Source organism: Ailuropoda melanoleuca, chromosome 1 (genome assembly GCF_002007445.2).
Source record: "Ailuropoda melanoleuca isolate Jingjing chromosome 1, ASM200744v2, whole genome shotgun sequence".
In the NCBI taxonomy this organism is placed as follows: domain Eukaryota; kingdom Metazoa; phylum Chordata; class Mammalia; order Carnivora; family Ursidae; genus Ailuropoda; species Ailuropoda melanoleuca.
The window spans coordinates 52610271-52630631 of NC_048218.1; the positions used below are offsets into that span (position 1 = coordinate 52610271).

The 20361-nt window shown below is 35.9% G+C and overlaps 1 protein-coding gene and 1 pseudogene across 14 annotated transcripts in view; both read left to right on the forward strand.

Moving 5' to 3' along the window:
• The window catches only part of DZIP3 (DAZ interacting zinc finger protein 3), a 92579-nt gene extending 83842 nt beyond the window's left edge, over positions 1 to 8737 (forward strand). For 13 of the 14 annotated variants that reach the window (XM_034657975.1, XM_034657998.1, XM_019807315.2 and 10 more), the window contains 6 exons: positions 1131 to 1256; positions 3243 to 3382; positions 4641 to 4761; positions 5247 to 5390; positions 5477 to 5578; positions 7036 to 8737. In XM_034657975.1, the coding sequence (XP_034513866.1) occupies positions 1131 to 1256; positions 3243 to 3382; positions 4641 to 4761; positions 5247 to 5390; positions 5477 to 5578; positions 7036 to 7146 (744 nt within the window). In that variant the 3' untranslated portion in view covers positions 7147 to 8737. Of the gene's footprint in view, positions 1 to 1130; positions 1257 to 3242; positions 3383 to 4640; positions 4762 to 5246; positions 5391 to 5476; positions 5579 to 6737; positions 7006 to 7035 lie in introns of those variants that run through there. The other variant, XM_034658036.1, reaches the window with a different exon arrangement.
• Positions 8738 to 11051: 2314 nt separating this feature from the next.
• On the forward strand, positions 11052 to 18043 carry LOC105240824 (annotated as a pseudogene).
• Positions 18044 to 20361: the final 2318 nt, after the last annotated feature.

The window sequence follows — 20361 nt, forward strand, 5'->3', positions numbered from 1 at the left end:
TTTGCATTTGGTTGATTGTTCTTTAAATCTGTAACAGCTACCGGACTCCCTTCTCCTTTACTCATGTCATTTATTTGTTAAAGTTACTTCCCTTGTTCAATTTCCCACATTATTGATTTAATTGATTGCATCCTCGTGATGTCATTGTACATGTTTTATTTCCTATGAACTGTTCATTAGATCTAGAGGGTTGCTTAGAATCAAGTTCAATATTTTTAGCAAGCGTACTTTATAGACAATGATGTATACAATGTCTTTCTTTTGTAATGTTAAATAAAAAATGTCAACCTCGTGTATCCATTTTCATGTTTCCCACTAACCTTTCAGCTACTGCTTTTAGTATTATTACTTAAAAGGGCTGTGCTGATGTTCTTTTTTTTCTCTGTTCAGAAAATAGTTGAACTTCTGCTTTATGCCAATGTTAGATCTGGCACATGGTAGAAACTTAATCTGTCCTCTTCTGTAGCCTGGTAAGGTATCCATCCCATTGGTAGACGCTAAGCAGGGCTAGCTTTCCACAAGCCCCTAGGAGGTGCAATAATACCTACAAGCATGTGTCTACAAGTCATTGTAGAAGGGTTTAGGCCCCAGGCCCACCCCACTTCAGCTTTCTACTCTCATTGGAGCTAAACAAAGTCAAAACTCCATCGGGTGGTATAAGATCCCGCCAGTACATAATCAGGGAAAGTAATATTTTCTGTAGACAACTATGGTTAGTTAGTGGAATTTGAGTGTGAGTATTGTTCATCAACATGGCCAGTACTCATTGAGGAGCTCCTTTGCATAGTCCTATATTATTATAGTTGGAAGGGAACCTTAAAAAAATCACCTAACTAACTTAACCCTCTGTTTTATAGATTAGTAATCTGGCATCCATGGTTACCTAGCTAGGTGGAAAGAAGGTGAGACTAGAACCCACTTCTCTGTGTTCTTTAGTATATTTGCCCTTTGCTTTTCCAGATATTCATACATTTAACTGTTAGGACAACACCGTTTCTGCTGCTAGTGCTTTGTACTAGATTTCAAATTGGCTTTTTTCCCCCAACCATTGTTCTGAGTTTAGATCTTTGCCTATATAAATATATAAATGTGTGGGGGTTTTGTTTTTTTTTTAACCTTTTCTATTTTAGATGCAGCAGTTCTTGGGAAGACCCCTCGTGAAAGAATCTTTCTTTAGACCCATACTCACTGTTCCTCAGATGCCTGCTGTTTGCCCCGGAGTCATCTCTGCACCTGGCCAGCCTAGGGCCCCCCTGGTACAGATCCCTTTTTGTTTTTTTTATCACCACAGTAGACTTCCTGAATGAATGTCTTCTATTTATTTGATAAGTGGTGATGGTGGTGGCAATGGTGGAAGAGAGGTTAACTGAATGATCAGTAAATGAATAGTTCATTTGAGGCACTGTGCTAAGCCATTACATATATTATTTCATTAACTGATTATCTTTGTATCCAAAAACTGATTAATACATTTTTGTAGTAGACAATCCTTACAGGGTTTTATAGTTTTGCTTCTATAATAGGCAACAGTACAGGGTAAATGACATTTTTAATAGATCATTTATATTTAGCATGTTTGATGGGTAGGTTAAAAAGCAAAGAACAAAATTATGCCACAATGCTACAGAAAAATTTTATTTCACAAACATACACACACATAGGTATAGGACAGTGTTTCAACTTTATAAACACAATATAAATAACATCATCTTGGAATATATTATACTGTAAAGTTATGAATCTTCCTAGCTACAACTAGCCAGATAAGCCTTATCCAAACCTGAAGAGGCAATAGAGAAATTTTAAATGACTAGGATTATTCTAATGGCAAAGGTAAACATTAAAAAAAAAAAAAAAACTCCTAGAAGACTGATGTTAAATATAATTAATGAAAATTCTCTAATCTTGACTTTTCCATAAATACATTCTAGTCAGTTTTTTGCACCTGTAAACAGTCTCCCTTTGAAATATATAGTCAGTTGGACTCATTTTTGTAGAGTCTGCCCCTGTAAACATATGTATATAGGCCTTAACGTGTTAACTGATACATCTTTTCTCCCCATGATATCAGTGTTGCTCATGTAGTTTGCACCTGCACCATTATATAAGGAGCCATATACATTATGTATATATATATACACACACACACACATACACATACACATATACATATATATACATATATACATATGTATATATGTATGTATGTATGTATATGTATGTATATATGTATGTATATATATATGTAAAACTTTATTGAAAACTTTGAGTACCTTTAAAGTACCTCAGCCTTCTCATAAGATTATTTTCTGGTTCCTGGGGAAAAGCTTGATACGGAGGCAAACCCAGGTTTCTGGGCAATATTCTCCTCTAACTTAGTAGGCTTTGTATGAGTTATTTCAGTAGCTGTTAGTTATGGCTAATTTTTCATGAGTAACCTTATGTTTGAAAATAACCTGTAGAACCTTAGGTAAAAGTTGTCATGTTTATAACCAGTAATCATGTGAAAATATTCACTTGCTGATATTAATTAGAATCTTAAAGCTTCTAAGAAGAACCTACCCTAAGATATGGCAAAACTTTGATGGTTTCATGGCTCAGAGGTGTCACTACAACTTCCACACCACCTTTGTAACATTCATGAGACATTGGGCAAACTTCTAGTAGTACTCTCATCTTTAACATAAACTACCTTTATAATTAGAAAAATAAGCAAAATTACCCTGAAATTGAATCCTAGGAAATAATCACTATTTACAGATTGTTTATAACTTGAGACCTTTTTCTATGCATATATATATATTTTTTAAATTTAATATAAAAATGAGTCATACCATAAATACCATACCACAGACTTTTTAGAAAATGACACATTTCATGGACATCTCATACTCAGATATATAGATCTATTCTTAAAGATTGATTAGATATGCTATAATCCACTCGTTCCCCTATTAGCAGGCAAGGTTGTTTCTAGTTTTTAAAAATAATAGCAGTAAATACCTGTATTTCTGTACGTTTGCAATTACTGAGACTCACATGTCCCCTTTTTAAAATAAGGGTAATTATAAACAATAAGAAATATTATTGTGCTAGTTAAATAAAACTCTAAAAGGGGAATGTATATGTCAGTATTCCTCTTCATTCTACCTGTTTTCTGAAGTATGGAAATACCATGTTGTCATGGAATGTTACTTCCTAATAACTGAAGCTGATGGGTTATAACTCTGTGCTCCTTACAGATGACTGGTATAGCCTGGACTGTGCCAGCACCTGTGGGAGAGGCTGTATCTCCCAGTGCCGGTCTGGGAAGTGATCCCCCCCTGATGAATTGGGAGAGGATTACAGACAGACTGAAAACTGCTTTTCCACAACAAACCAGGTACCTTAATTTTTATTTAGTTGGGAGTACAGATCATATTCTACAGTTTCCATAACCATAATTAGGACAATGAAACAAACACACATATTTCCCTACTGTGGCCTTGGTAAGGAAAATGAAATTTAAAGGAATAGTGTTCAATATAAATGTTAAACCTCTTCACTAAATTGATTAGTCTTAAGTTATGAGACAATAGATTTTTAAATTTAGGTTTGCTCCTTTATTAAAAGTACAACTAGTCATAAACCTATCCAATTTTAATGCCACCAGCTGCAATAATTATCTTAACATCTTTCCAAAGTGAATTTTAAGTTGATTGTATGCTATACGAGCCCGAACATCAGGTTTTACCCTCCTGTTTCCTTAAATGTATTAAGGGCTCTTAGTTTTTGTTAGAGAACACAGTTAAATGCAAGAAATAATGATTTTACTGTGCTTTACACAGTGCTGACTTTAGCAGAAAGATATTTTTCTTCTCCAGAAATCAAGTTTTTTATCTTTACTTATGTATTCAAGGAAATAATTCTAGTTTTTAGCCAATATTTTCATTTGAAGCCTAACAATTTTGTTGTGCTTCAGGATTAGATTATGGTTTTATAAATATAGTGGATAATGAACAGTAATAGAGTTGTTATATGTATAGAATGCATAGTAAATCAAAGGTAGTTTTACAAGGCTGATGACCTAACACTTCATTTGGTACAGAAAATATTTCATCCTGCTCTATCCTACCAAAAATATATTCAGAGGCTTTGGGTCAAGGGACTATGGGAATAGAAAAAGAACATATTAGTTGTATGATAGAGAAACCTAGAAATATTTTAATATGTCTTTTAGCTTCTCTGTTCTGTGTAATCTTTGTTTTGTTTGAGTTTTATAAAAGTAAAATCATTAACACAGAATAGAGACAGACCTATAGTAACATAGTTAAAAAGGAGTTTTTTAGTCCTGACTAAAAGCAGTGAGAGACACAATATAAAGAGCTCAGTACATAAGTAAGTAGAGTAAATTCAATTTTCATGCAAGCTTTCAAAAACAGTTAAACTTTCCTTTTGGAAGGAGTATTAAACTTTAGGAGTTTTTGTTTTGGTATAAGATAAATGTAGTTAGACTTTAGCTCAGAGAGCTAAAGGGCCACATCTATATGCTGCTACAATATCAATCATAGAATAGGATTTAGGATCTTGGGCGGGGGCGGGGGGCGCACCCTCAAGGCAATAGGAAAAATCACCACTGTACTTTCCTTGATCTCTTCCAGAAAGGAGCTTACGGATTTCTTACGGAAGTTGAAGGACATTCATGGAAAGTCCTTATCTGGACTGACATTTGAGGAAATTGTGTACAAGATTTCCCAATTTATTGACCCCAAGAGATCACAGGTAAAAACAAAAAGCTTTTATCTCCCTGCCCTTCTGTGTAGTAGTGAGTGGTCTTAATTATCTTCATAACATGTCTATAAATCAATAACCTATAATCATATTGTCTATTAACAATTCAACTTCAACTTAACAAATGGCATAGGAAGTCTTATTGAAATACTACCTGCTCATTCTAGAATAAAACTGACCCTCTTGAAATTTCTTCTAGGTTGCTTTGACTCTAAAGGAAGACCTTTTTTCTAATTTTTGTAAAGACTTGTTTTAATTAAAAGAGGAGACAGTGTTGTTTTTCTTCTTTGCCTGGCTCTGTGTATACAAGTAATATTGCTAACATTTTGTTTCAAGATTTCTCACGAATCTAATTGACCTTTTACCCTTTTGCTAATTCTCACTGTACCCCGTACCCCATTTTCTGTGCTAGTCTATTAGTTTTCCCTGTTTTAGAACACTTCTGGGAGAAAAAAGTATAATATTCTTGTTTTCAGAGTCAAGGAAAATCTGTGCCAAATGGTAACTGTGTTTCACCCAGCCACACTCCTCCACAGTCTAATGCTGCCCAGCCCCCAAAACCAGCCTGGAGGCCCCTCAGTTCACAAGGGCCTGCCTCATGGGAAGGAGCCAATAATTTGGTGAGACTGAGGCTGTTGATTCTATGTACATTTGAATTTGGGAAAAAGAAGTGAGCTGAATTGAACCGTATGTGTATTTTCCCTAGGATGATGAGGAGGAAGAAGAGGAGCCTTGTGTGATCTGTCATGAGAATCTCTCTCCGGAAAATCTCTCTGTTTTGCCTTGTGCTCACAAATTCCATTCTCAGGTAACCCTTTAAACTTCCCTTTTTAAATATTTTGCCATTAAAATCAACTAAGTGAGATTCATGATGCCTTACTTGAAATGATATACATGTGTCATCAGCTATTGCTGTGGATGAGTTCCACAGACTGTAACTTGGGGCTCTGGAGTTCTGCACAGAAAACATTTACATCTGCTCTCACCATACCTAGGCCCAGTTTGTACTGTGCTTCCTCAGATCTCCATACACCTTACAGGAAAAGAAGAGACAATGATGAGATTGAAATAATATGGAGTAGTTCCCTTGAACAGAACTGGAAGGAATGTTAATTGACATAGTGATTCAGTGGCAGTTTATCAACAGTGTCACTTCACCTTGATTTGCTATAAATAACGTATAGTGTCCTTTGTCTCCATGTACTGATGGCATCCTACCATTATAAAGCATAAAGTTTACCTTAACAGTCTGTCCGGGTTCTTGTTTTTGCTCTTTAGATACTCAGGTTTTGATGTTAGAAAAATATGAGACTGGCATATCTTCTGTTGATTCTTGGCATTTATATAGATTAATTCCTCGTGTTCTTGCTGTGCAAATGCTATTGATACACAATTATGATCAAGTCTTCTAGCGCAAAGATAACCTTACATCAGAAAGTGTTCTCAGGGAGGTGAATAGTAGCCAGCTCATTCAAGCCATATCTGTAAAACACAGTTTCAAAGATATGTGATGCCTAGTACAGAATTCTGTTTTCTATCTACTCTTGATATGAAGAAATAGACACAGAATGGCTAATCCCAAAAGATCAGGAAAGATACTTAGTCATTTGAAGTTGTTAAAGTCCTACCCACTTAGAAAATAAATGTTTCACGAAACTTATTCTTTGCCGTTGTCCATAGAATAGAAAGCAGGTAACCTATTCAGGTTACTTTTTAGGGTTACAGTTAGTGGTCCTAATATATAGTGCCTATTCTTAATCCCCTCTCATCTGATCTGGCTCTCATTATTTACACAGGTAAAATTGATTTTTGGGGGGGAGAGTTAGTTCATAGCCCGAGAGTACTATCATTGTCACCAAAGAGCCATCTGAAAAGTATATCCATCATCTAGGGATTTTAAGGTCAAAACACCATAAGCACTTAATACAGAGTATTAGTGACTTCTGTACGTTATCATTTTTTTCTAGATTTTAAACAACAATATATAATGAAGTAGAGGAAAACTATGTAGCAGCTTTCTTCAGCCTCCCTGTTAGAAGAATTGCTAAGTCATCCTGAAAATTGGGGCTACGGAAAGGATCCTAATCCAATAAACTAGCTGGAAGGCGTTCTGCTGTTACCAGCTATAGTACTTAGTGAATCCGAGAAGGTGCCACTATCGCAGCAGTTGGCTTGGCAATTTACTAGATAACTGATTATATAGAGCAACAATTGCCTCTGCTAGGCTAAATCAGAAAGAATGACATGAATATTTTTGCTCCTTAGTGCATTAGACCTTGGCTGATGCAACAGGGGACATGCCCAACCTGCAGACTCCATGTTTTGTTACCAGAAGAATTTCCAGGTCATCCCAGCCGGCACTTGCCCAAGATCTGATCCAAGGGGATGATTACGCAAAGGAATTTCAGTTATCAGATTCCAGAACTTAGTTTTACCTTTTATTATGAGCTGATAGTGTGAGTGGTGTGAAGCAGTGTGCTTTTTAGTATTGTGCAAAAGAAGCTAGCTTATCTCATCAAAGCTGCAGCCAAAGAGGACGGGACAAATCTTCAGGACTTGGAGCTAAACTGAAAGGGCTTAAATTTTAAAAGGTACATTATATTTGCCCTTATCATTGTTCGCATATATCTTAGGATGTTTTTGTCTTTTTCCTTCTTATTCCACTTATCCTTTATTGTGCCCCAAAATATGCTACATTTTAATTTCCTGAAGTCAATTTAAGAGGAAAAGTAGAGGAGCAAATAAGAAAATTCCAGATTTTATTTTTCCTTTTAAACTACTTACAAAATACATAATTGAATTATTTAAATTTCATCTCTATCTTCCCCATTCTTCTCTGGCCTCTAAATATATGCCCATGAAGAGATTATGAGCTACTTGAGGGTGTGGACCATACAGTGGTTTGTTGGAGCTTAGCTATTAGTTTGTGAGAGGTGACTGCTGAAGTTTCAGGGATTTTGTGAGCCAGTGATCAAATTGTTCATAGCTTGAAATCTGCATAATGGGAGTATTTACACCATAGAAATTTGTAAATGTTTTAAGTCAGGGCTTTTCTTTCCAAGAACTTGTTAAACATTTACCTGCACACCACTGGGACCATGTCTAATCCTCCTGGGTGTTCTCAATGCCTTGCACAGTAGGTGTAGCATAAATATCCCAGAATCAGAAATCAGGAAATGGAAATGAGTTAATGTGTAAATTAAGTCACTTGCTCAGTTGAATAACTGAGATCTTATGTTCATTTGTAAACATTGTCATTGGACCTTACACTTGAAGGATTATTTTTTTCTGCCTTAAAAGTTTCTTAATTTCACTTTGTCATGCTGCAGGGTGTAGGGGGGGACTTATATGTAGATGCTTCTTATGACAAAGTTAATATTCACTGGGTTAAGCTGCTATCTAAAGCTTGTCAGTAGGAACTTAGAGGTCAAAAACTATTTTGAAAATAGTATTGTGTAAATGTTGTAAGTGTTGTACATGTCTCTAGTTTAAACAATTTGAAGAATTCAGTTACCATGTAAGATGTTACTTGGTTCATTTTTGTTTCCATAAATTAATGAAAATGAGACTGTGAATAAGTGTTTTGACTCTTATCTGTATATTTCAGTGTAAATGTATCTTGAAGTTACTTTAAATCTCTATTTAAAACTGCTGTTTCTGTAATTGTATGCTAAGTATTTTCTTCTGTAATGACAGACTGGAAAATGTGGAAGAAAATATCCAAAAATGAAGGAAGGCAGTCCTCTAGACACTTAAAATGCCAAGAATGTCTCAGAATTGAAAATTCAGCAATTATAAGGCCTTTAATAATTATCTTGTCTAACATTTGAAGTCATGGTCCTATCTTGTAAAACAAATGTTTCTTAGTTTGTTTATGACTATGATTTCACTCTCACGTGGGGAAGATTTTATCTGTGTATCAGTTTAAATGTATCCTGAAACTATTTTAAATCTATTTAAAACATCACTATGTTTAATTGTGCTTTTTTTTTCCTGTTATGACAGAGTAGGAAAATACCCAAGAAGGCGAGACTTACAGAATTATAGAATGTCAGAGCTTATAGGGTCTTTAATGATCCTGTAGACTGTCCCCTCATTTTATAAGTATGTCATGCCTAAGATCACATGGTTAATTAGTGGCTGAGCCAGTCCTAATTCTTTAAGGTTCTGGCACTTGGTCACATGCTTTCTTCACAAAATCAGGCTGTAAGATTTTCATCGGTGCTGACCCTGCCATTCCTGGGTCTAAGGATAGGGCCCAAGGACTCAACACAGTAGCTGATAAGTAGTGAGAATGTACTAGGATTGTACTTTTGAAAGTCATGTCCAATTCTGCAGATACTGAAGATAATGGTATTGTTTTCTTCTTGATGTGCAAACAATACTCACTGTCAATCCTGTGGCTGCTGAGAAATCTAGAACCCCATCCTTCCCAGAAATACAATGAGGCAATATTTACATCAAAAACAATCTGTAAACATCTAGTAATATCATTGCAGCTAATATAAGAAGATATACCTTGTAATGTTTTCCCTCAATTTTATTTATATATATGTGTGTGTATACACACACACACACACACACACACACACCACTTTCCAGCTATTATGAGATACTTTCAAATGTGTTTATTACTTCATTCGATCCACTGAAAATTCTAAAGTGCATCTTTAGTGGATATTCCTTGTTTTACAAATGATAAAACTAAGGCCCAAGTAAGAAAAGTAATTTATCCAAGGTCATAGCTACAAAGTGGCATTTTGGGATTTGAAGGCAGATTTTCTATTAGCTGGTGTTCTCTTCTAGTACTTCAGAGCTATATCCCCATTTTGGATTGACTTTGTGCAAACAAGAAAAGTTTTTTCTTCTTTATAAATACTTGTCAAAATAAAATGAAACAGGTGGTAAACCTATTGATTTATTTGGACTAGGAACATGGTATTGAATATATAAAAATACATAATCTGACTTTTCCTTCAGATTCTTGGTTTGCTTGGGATGGTCCAATTGATTAATGCCTATTGTTTTGACATAACAGTGCCCCCTCTCATTCTCAGCAGTTCCCCCAGTCTTGATGATGAATTATATCTTAGTTAATTCAGGGAATGTAAGCTAATTATTTTTTTTTACCAGATTCAGATTTAGTAAGAATCCTCTACATTTATAAAATGTTCCTGGGATGCCTTATCACATAACCTCTTGGGTCAGACTTCTAGGACTACAGTAGCTAATATCTGATGTATAGCCAGATGAAAATAACAAAGATACGTGGTTTCTGATTTTCTTGAGTAGGCGGTTTACAGAGTTAATGGACTCCTGTTAAGTATGGATCCTGGACCACATCACATTTATCTGTTCTGTTTATAAATGATACATATTCCAAGAGGCCATTTGGGAACCTGCATTTGGAATGAGCACCCTGGGTATTCTGAAGCATGCTAAAATTTGAAAACTGTTGGTGTATGAGACAATGGCTTTCTCAGGCAGATCCATATTTGAATTGTTGAACTTCCATCTTTGGAAAGTTGTATAATCATGAACAAATTACTTTTCTCAGCCAAAACTTACATAAAAATGGGGAAAAGACTTCTTGCCTGACAGAGTTAGTGTTCTTAAATGAACATTTATTAGTCTTCATTCCCAAAGTAGGAAACCTTCCATTAGTAATTCAACATGTTGGAACTTACTCCTTGATAAAATTCTGAACGGTTTTTTTTATCTTCAACTACCCTTATTAAAATGAATGGAGGAGAGAAAATTCAGGGAAGATGGCAGACTAGGAGGAGCATGAGCTCACCTCACCCACAGACTGCTAAGATGACAGCTATATCTATGCAACTAACTCTGAAAATGACTTGAAGACTAGCAGAACAGACGTTTCATAGTCAATTGTAGAAAAGAGGCCACATCAAAAAGGGTAGGTAGAAGGAGTGGAAAAATGGTTGGGAACCAAAACCCCTGTGAGACTAACCACAAATGGGAGGGACACCACAAGCATGAAGAAACACAAAGGATCAGACCTCACACCAGGCACCCCAGGAACAGGGGACCCACACTAGGAAGGCAAGTGCCCATAACCTGTGGCCTCGAAAACCAGTGGGGTTTAACTTCAGGAGCTCTTAAAATCAGAAGGGATTAGCATACTTTAAATATTAGCCACCTTAACTCTGGGAGAGCAGGAGGGCAAGGAAACTGATTTCCTGCCCATAAAGAGCCAGCTTAGAAAATAACTCGCCCAAGACAGCACAAAAGCAGCAGTCTGAAAAGAGCCTGGGGTATACATGAAGGAGATTAATTTGCTAATTTTAGGATGTGCACTGGAGGGACAGAGATCTTCACAAGTTTTCTCCAGGAAAAACAAAAAAAACAAGGACTGGCAGGTACTGTTCTCTTCTCCAACCAGGAAAATGAGACACTTGTGTAAGGCCGTGTTAACACTCTCAACCTTTCTTGCTAGCACTGCAGGCCCTGCCCCTGGGTTTTCCCACAGATTCACCCCATCTAACCCACCCACCTCAGTAGGCATCCCACACCCTTTAAGCCCCACCGACCAGGACCAGCAACACTCCAAAGTGACTCCTGCCTTGAGGAGAGGGGGCGATAACCCCACACACCAGTGTGCCCACAGTTTCACCAACTGAGCCTCTTAGCTGGCTGCACAGGAAGCAAGCTCAGCCACTTTGTGCCTGTAGCTATGGCAGAGACGCTAACTGCAGCTGCTTAGTCTGACTGCAGCCCACCAATGAAAGCCTCTCAGCTGGCCTTGCAGGGAGCAAGCCCTCCATTTGGTGTGCCTGCAACTGGAAGAGAGGCTAATTGCAGACAGCTACCCTGACTGCTAACCCTGCCCAGGATGGTGGCCTTGACAGGCCTCTCATCAGTACAGGGAACAAACCCTGCCCAGTGTGCCCACAGCAGTCTTTGGGTCATTACAACAGTCTAAGTTAAAGACTAAAGTGGTTTAGCCACAAAAGCAGGGCACAAGCAGCACACATAAGAGATACCCCTGCAGTGCCTGGTTCTAATGACTGGGTATGATTGTGCTACAGGGCACCACAAAAGGACCTCTTCTACACAAGGCCACTACTTTCAAGACGAGGAGATGGAGCTGACCTAATACATAGAAACAGAGTTAAGCAAAACAAGACAGGAATATGTACCTACTGAAAGAATAAAACAACAGAGAAAAAGCAAAATGTAAAATGTTGAGAACTTAAATAGAAAACAAAAAAGTAAGAGGTGAAGACTTCAATAACAATTTAAAACTGCACTAGAGGGAATAACAGCAGATTAGAGTATGCAGAGCAATGAATCAGGATTCTGGAAGACAAGGAAATCAAAAGCAACCAAGCTGAGTAGCATAAAGGGGAAAAAAATGAGAATAGGTTAAGGGAACTCTGCAACATCATTAAGCATAATAACATTTGTGTTACAGGGATCCCAGAAAAAGAAGAGAGAAAAGGGGGCAGAAAACTTACTTGAAATAATAATGAAAATTTACCTAATCTGGGGAAGGAAGCATATCCACATCCAGGAATCAGAGAGCCCCTAACAAGATCAAGCCAAGGAGATCCACACCAAGACACAAAATAATTGAAATGGCAAAAAGTAATCATAAAGAGGGGATTTTTAAAGCAGGAAAAGAAAAGAAAACAGTTACATAAGGGAAAACCCATAGGCTACTAGCTAACTTCTTGGCAGAAACTTTGCAGGCCAGAAGGGAGTGGTGTGATATATTCAAAGTGCAAAAGGAAAAAAAAAAACAACAAAACAAACCCTGCAACTAAGAATACTCTACCTAGTAGCAAGGTTATCTTTCAGGATAGAAGAAGAGATACTTTTCCCAAAAATAATTCATCACTACTAAACTAGCCTTATAAGAAATGTTAAGGGGAATTCTTTGAGTAGAGAGAAAAGGCCATAATCAGAACTAAAAAAAAAGAAATAAAGGAAAAAATTTAATCACTAAAAGCAAATGTGGTAAAGGAAGTAGTTTAATCACTTATAAAGCCAGTATGGAATTAAAATACAAAAGTAGTAAAGTCAATTACACCTACAAAAAAAAAAGAAAAAAAAACAGTTAAGGGAAAAACAACAACAAAAAAGATATAAAATATGAAAACATACATAAAACATGGAGGGGGGACTAAAAATGTATGCTTTTAGAATGTGTTCCAACTTAATCATCAACTTAATATAGAGTGCTATACATATAAGTTGTTATATATGAAGCTAATGGTAACCCCAAATCAAAAACCTATAGCAGATACACAAAAATAAAGACAAAGGAACCCAAGCATAACACTAAAGAAATCCATCAAACCACAAGGGAAGAGAGCAACAGAAGAAGAACAGAGAAGAACTACAAAAACAACTAGGAAACAATAAGCAAAATGTCAGTATGTACCTATTAATAATTACTTTAAATGTAAATGGACTAAATGCTCCAATCAAAAGACATAGGAGGACTGAATAGATAAAACAAAACTAAATGAATCTATATGCTGCCTACAAGACACTCACTAAAGACTTAAGACATACAGACTGAAGTGAAGGGATGGAAAAACATATGCCATGCAAATAGAAGGGGGAAAAAAGCCACAGTAGCAAAACTTATGTCAGACAAAAGTCTTTTTCTTTTTAAGAAAAAGACAGTCATAAGAGACAAAAAAGAACACTATGTAATGAGGGATCAGTATAATAAGAACAGTTATAAATAGCTGTGCATCCAATATAAGAGCACCTAAATACATAAAGCAAATATTAGAAAAGGAGGAAACAACAGCAATATAACAGTAGTAGGGGACTTTAACAACCCATTTACATTAATAGATCTTTCAGACAGAAAATCAACAAGGAAAGTATCTGAATAGCACATTAGACCAGATGGACCTAACAAATATATACAGAATATTCCATCCAAAAATAACAGAATACACATTCTTTCCAAGTGTATATGCAACATTCTCCAGGTTAGATCACATGTTAGACTACAAACATATCTCAATAAATTTAAGAAGATTGCAATTATATTAAGCATCTTTTCGAACCACAACAGTATGAAACTAGAAATCAATGACAAGAAAATCTGGAAAATACACAAACATATGTAGGCTAAACAACAAGCTACTAAACAATGAATAGGTTAACAAATAAAAGAAATTTAGAAAAATTGCACAAAGACAAATGTAAATGAAAATACAACGGACGAAATCTTTGAGATGCAGCAAAACCAATTCTAAGAGGAAAGCTTATCACAATACAGGCCTACCTCAAGAAATAAATTTCAAACACCTGATCTTAAACTTGAAGAGTTAGGAAAAGAAGAAGGAACAAAGGCCAAAGGTAGTATAGGAAGGAAAAAGATTAGAGTAGAAATAAATGAAACAGAGACTTAAAAAAAAAAGATCAATGAAACTAGGAGCTGGTTCTTTGAAAAGATAAACTAAATTGAGAAACCATTAGCCATACTCATCAAGAAAAAAAAGACACATGAGAGACTATGGACTATGAGAAACAAACTGAAGACTTCAGAGGGGAGGGTGTGGGGGAAGGGGATAGACTGGTGATGGGTAGTAAGGAGGGCACGTATTGCATGGTGCACTGGGTGTTATATGCAACTAATGAAGCATCAAACTTTACATCGGAATCTGGGGATGTACTGTATGGTGATTAACATAATATAATAAAATTTAAAAAAAAAGAAAAGAAAAAAAAGACTCAAAAATCAGGAATGAAGGAGGGGAAATAACTGACACCACAGAAATATAAGGAACTACAAGAGAATATTATAAAACTTTTATGTCAACAAGCTGAACAACCTACAAGAAATGGGTAAATTCTTAGAAGTATAAAATCTTCCAGAACTAAATCAGGAAGAAACAAGATTTGAACAGATCAATTATCAGTAATAAAATTGAATCAGTAATCAAAAAAACTCTCAACAAAGTCCTGGACCAGATGGCTTCACAGGCGAATTCTACCAAACACTTCAAGAGTTAATATCTATTCTTCTCAAGCTATTCCAGAAATTAAAAGAGGAAGGAAAACTTCCAAATTCATTCTACAAAATCCAACATTATCCTAATATCAAAACGAGTCAGAGACACTATAAAAAAACCAAACAACAAAAATAACTACAGGCCAATATCTCTGATGAACATAGATGCAAAAATCTTCAAAATATTATCAACTGAATTCAGCAATGTATTTTTTTTAATCATTCCCACAATCAAGTAGGATTTATCCGAGGGAAGCAAGTGTGGTTCAGTATTCACAAATCAAATGATGCGATACATCACATTAAAAAGAGAAAGGATAAAAACTATGATCATCTCAACAGATGCAGAAAAATCACTTGACAAAATACAACATTCACTCATGATGAAATTTCTCAACAAAGTGGGTTTAGAGGAAATATAATGAAGGCCATATATGAAAAATCCACAGGTAACATCACACCCAGTGGTGAAAAACTGAAAGCTTTTCCTCTAAGAGCAGAAGAAAAGGATGTCCATCCACTCTCACCACTTTTATTCAACATAGCACTAGAAGTCCTAGCTAGGGCAATCAGGCAAGAAAAATAAAAGGCATCCAAGTTAAAAGGAGAAAGTAAAACTGCCACTATTGCAAATGACATGATACTCCATATAGAAAATCCTAAAGACCACTAAAAAACTATTAGAAGTAATGAAAGTATTCAGTAAATTTGCAGAATACAAAGTTAACATACAGAATCATAGCAGAAAAGGAAATTAAGAAAATAATCCCATTTGCAATTACACCAAAAAGAATAAAATACCTAGGAATAAACTTAACCAAGGAGGTAAAAGACCTGTACTCTGAAAACCATAAAACACTGATGAAAAAAATTGAGGATGACACAAAAAAATGGAAATACATCCCATGCCAATGAATTAAAAGAATATTGTTAAAATGTCCACAACACCCAAAGCAATCTACAGATTCAGTGCAATCTTGACTAAAATACCAACAGCACTTTCCTCAGAACCAAAGTAATACTGAAATTTGTATGGAGACAAAAAAGACCCCCAAATAGCCAAAGCAATTTTGAGAGAGAAGAATAATGCTAGAAGTATCACAATCCTATATTTCAAGATATATCTATAAAGCTATAATAATTAAAGCAGTATGGCACAAAAAAATAGACACATAGATTAACAGAATAGAGAGCCCAGAAATAAACCCATATTCAAATGGTCAATCTACAACAAAGGAGGCAAGAATATACAATGGGCAAAAAAAGCTCTTCAATAAATGGTTTTGAGAAAACTGGAAAGCTACATGCAAAAGAATGAAACTGGACCGCTTCCTTATACCCTACACAAAAATAAACTCAAAATACATTAAAGACCTAAATGTGAGACCTGAAACCATAAAACTTCTAGAAGAAAATATATGCAGTAATCTCTTTGACATCAGCCTTAGCAACATTTTTCTAGACATGTCTCTAAGGCAAAGGAAAGAAAAGCAACAATTAACTATTGGGGCTACCAACAAAATAAAAAGTTTGTGCATAGCTAAGGAAACTATTAACAAAATAAAAAGGCAACCTACTGAATAAGAGAAGATCTTCACAACTGATATATCTGATAAGGGCTTAATATCCAAAATATATAAGAGCATATACAACTTGACGAACAAAAAGTAATTTGATCAAAAAATGGGCAGAGGATCTGAATAGATATTTTCCATAGAAATACAGATGACCAACAGACCCAAAAAAAGATGTTCAACATCACTAATCATCAGGGAAATGCAAATCAAAACCACAATGAGATATCGCCTCATACCTGTCAGAATGGCTATTGTCAAAAAGACAGGAAATAACATGTGTTGGTGAGGAAGTGGAGAAAAAAAATCTTGTGCACTGTCGGTACGAATGTAAATTGGTATAGGCACTGTGGAAAACAGTATGGAGGTTTCTCAAAATATTAAAAACAGAATTGCCATATGAGATAGTAATTTCTCTACTGAGTATTTACCCAAAGAATGCAAAAACACTAATTTAAAAAGATATATGCACCCCATGTTTATTGCAGCATTATTTTTAATAGCCAAGATATGGAAGCAACCTATGTGTCTATCAATAGATGAATGGGTAAATATATGGTGTGTGCACATGCTGGACTATTACTCAGCCATAAAAAATGATGCATTCTTGCCATTTGTGACAACATAGATGGGGCTAGAGAGTATTATGCTAAGTGAAAAGAAGTCAGACAGAAAAAGACAAATACCATATGATTTCACGTATATGTGGGATCTAAAACGAATGAACAAACAGAAAACAGACTCTATACAGAGAACAAATTGGTGGCTGCCACCTCAATAAAAGTAAAACAAATGTAATTATTAGTCCTACTTCCAGGCCCCGGTGGTGACCACAGAATTCCAGATCTCTCTCATGGCTGACTGGCTGTATATCAGACTGGCTGGACTCACCATCAATGTCCAGACAATTGCCCAGCACCTCAAGTTCTGGATGAATCTGTAAGAGTTAAAGTATGGTTGGCAGATCAAGACTTAACACCCTCATGAGCATAGTGGCCAACATCCTCTCTCAGAAACAGCTTGGCCAATACTACACTTTGGGTTGGTCCCAAAGATCTTTAAGCCCTTCATTGTTCTCTACATCTCATCAGCTGCCCCATGGTGACTGATAACTTTGTGGTCAGCAACATGTGCAATAAACAAATGCATGGGACGTATGCACCTCTTTGGGAGCCAAACATGAATCCAGAGCACCTGCTTGAAACCATATCACAAGCCATGCTGAGCTCTGTGGACCAGGATGCAGTGTGAGGCATGGGAGTCATTGTTCACATTTGTCATTTTGAAAGGGACAAAATCACCAGTAGGACACTGAAAGCCCAAAGGACTTATTTTCAGCCCCAGAGCCCACTCAAAAAAATAGGTTTTCTTTCACACATACACAAAAAAATACTTACCTTACATCACACACAAAAATTAACCCAAAATGATTAAAGACTTGAAGACCCGAAACCAAAACACTCCAAGAAAACAAAGGCAGTGAGCTCCTTGACACTGATTTCGTCAATGAATTTTTTTATGTGACACCAAAAGCAAAAGCAACAAAAGTAAAAATAAGTGGGACTACATCAAACTAAAAAGCTCTTGCAAAGCAAGACAAACTATCATTGTAATGAAAAGGTAACAAACTGAATGGGAGAAGATATTTGCAAATCATGTATCTGATAAGGAACTACTATATAAAACATAAAGAACTTATAAAACATATAAGGAACTTATACAGCTCAACAATAACAAAAACCAATTAAAAAATGGGCAGAGGATCTGAACAGACATTTTTCCAAACAAGATATACAGATGGCCAACATGTACATGAAGATATATGGTCAATATCACTAATCATCAGGGAAATGCAAATCAAAATCACAGTGAGATATTTCACACATGTAGGAATGGCTAGTATCAAAAAGACAAGAAATAACAAGTGCTGGCATACATGTCAAGATAAGAGAACCCCTGTACACTGTTGGTAGGAACGTAAATTGGTGCAACCATTATGGAAAATAGTGTGGAAGTTCTTCAAAGAATTCAAAGTAGAACTACCATATGATCCAGCAATTCCACTCTGGTATTTATCTTAAGAAAATGAAAGCACTGATTTGAAAAGATAGATGCATCTCATGTTCATTGAAGTGTCATTTATAATAGCCACAACATGGAAACAACCTAAGTGTCCACCAATGGATGAATGGATAAAGAAGAGGTCACACACACACACACACACACACACACACACACACACACACACGCTGAAATATTATTCAGCTATTAAAAAGAATGAAGTTTTGGCATTTGTGACAAAATAAATGGACATTGAAGGTATTATGCTATGAAATTAGAGAAAGACAAATACTGTATGATCTTTTATGTGGAATCTTAAAAAAAAAAACAAGCTCATAGGTACAGAGAACAGTCTGGTAGTTGCATGTGTGTATGGCATGGGGAGGGGTGTCAAAATGCGTGAAGGTGGTCAAAATTTCATTACAAAATAAGTCACAGGGATGTAATGTACAGCATGATAACTATAGTTAAACTGCATTACATATTAGTAAGTTGCAAAGAGAACAGAACTTCTCACAAGAAAAAAACTGTAACTATGAATGGTGACAGATGTTAACCAGACTTATTGTGATGACCATTTCATAAAATACACAAATATCAAATCATTACATTTTATGCCTGAAACTAGTGTTATATGTCAATTATATTTCAATAGAAAATTTTAAAAATTCTATTAAAAAGGATGAAGGGAGAAGAGGATATAACCATTATTTCTACTTCCAGTTTCACATAGAAATAAAATGTTAAGAAGTAATTATATTACATTAAATATTATACCCCATAACATTTGATTGATTCACTGAACCACATGAACTTTAATACTTTTTAATACTGCCTAGCAAGGTTGAAAAACTGACAATGATCTAGGAACCTAAAAAATTTGAAGGTATACAGGAAAGATGCCATTTCCACTTAGGAGACCAGAATACTGAGAAAGTGGTTTACCCAAGGTTGCACAACTATTAAGTAGTCGGGCCATGATTCTAATCTAGATTCCTGACCTCAAACTATCCCCCCCCCTTTTTTTTAAGTAGCATCCAATGCAGGGCTTGAACTCAAGACCCTGAGATCAGACATGAGCTGAGATCAAGAGTTGGACACATAACTAATTGAGCCGCCCAGTCACCCCAAACTCCTTTTTAAAAAAACAAATGACCAAGGGGTGCCTGGGTGGCTCAGTCAGTTGTGTGTCTGCCTTCGGCTCAGGTTATGATCCTGGGGTCCTGGATTGAGTCCCACATCGGGCTCCCTGCTCACTGGGGAGTTGGGAGTCTGCTTCTCCCTCTGCCCAGCCCCCACCAATCTTGTGCACTCTTGCTCGCACGCTCGCTCTCTTAAAAAAGAAAGAGAAAGAAAGAAAGAAAAAGAGAGAGAAAGAAAGAAAACCCCAAATGACCTGCATAATCACGTTAGGCCACAAAAACAATTCTCAATACATTTAAGATTAAAATCTTAACAAACATCTTTTCTGACCACAACAGTATAAAATTAGAAATCAGCCATAAGAAAACTGGAAAGAAAAAAAAGGGGGGGGGAACCACAAGCAGAGACTAAATAACATGCGGCTAAACAATCATTGGGTCAATGAAGAAATCAAAGACAAAATAAAAGCATACCATGAGACAAATGAAAATGAAAACAATACTCCAAAATCTACAGGACACAGCAAAAACAATTCTAAGAGAGACGTTTATAGTGATACAGGCCCACCTTAAATAACAAGAAAAATCTCGATCTAATCTTACATCTAAAGGAACTAGAAAAAGATCAAAGAACAAAATTAATAGAAGGAAATAATAAAGATCAAAGCATACATGAATGAAATAGAGATTTAAAAAATAGAAAAGATTAATGAAACTAAGAACTGGTTCTTTGAAAAGGTAAACAAAATTGATAAATCTTCAGCCAGACTCAAAAAAAAAAAAAAGAAAAGAAAAGAAAAAAGAAAAGGAAGAG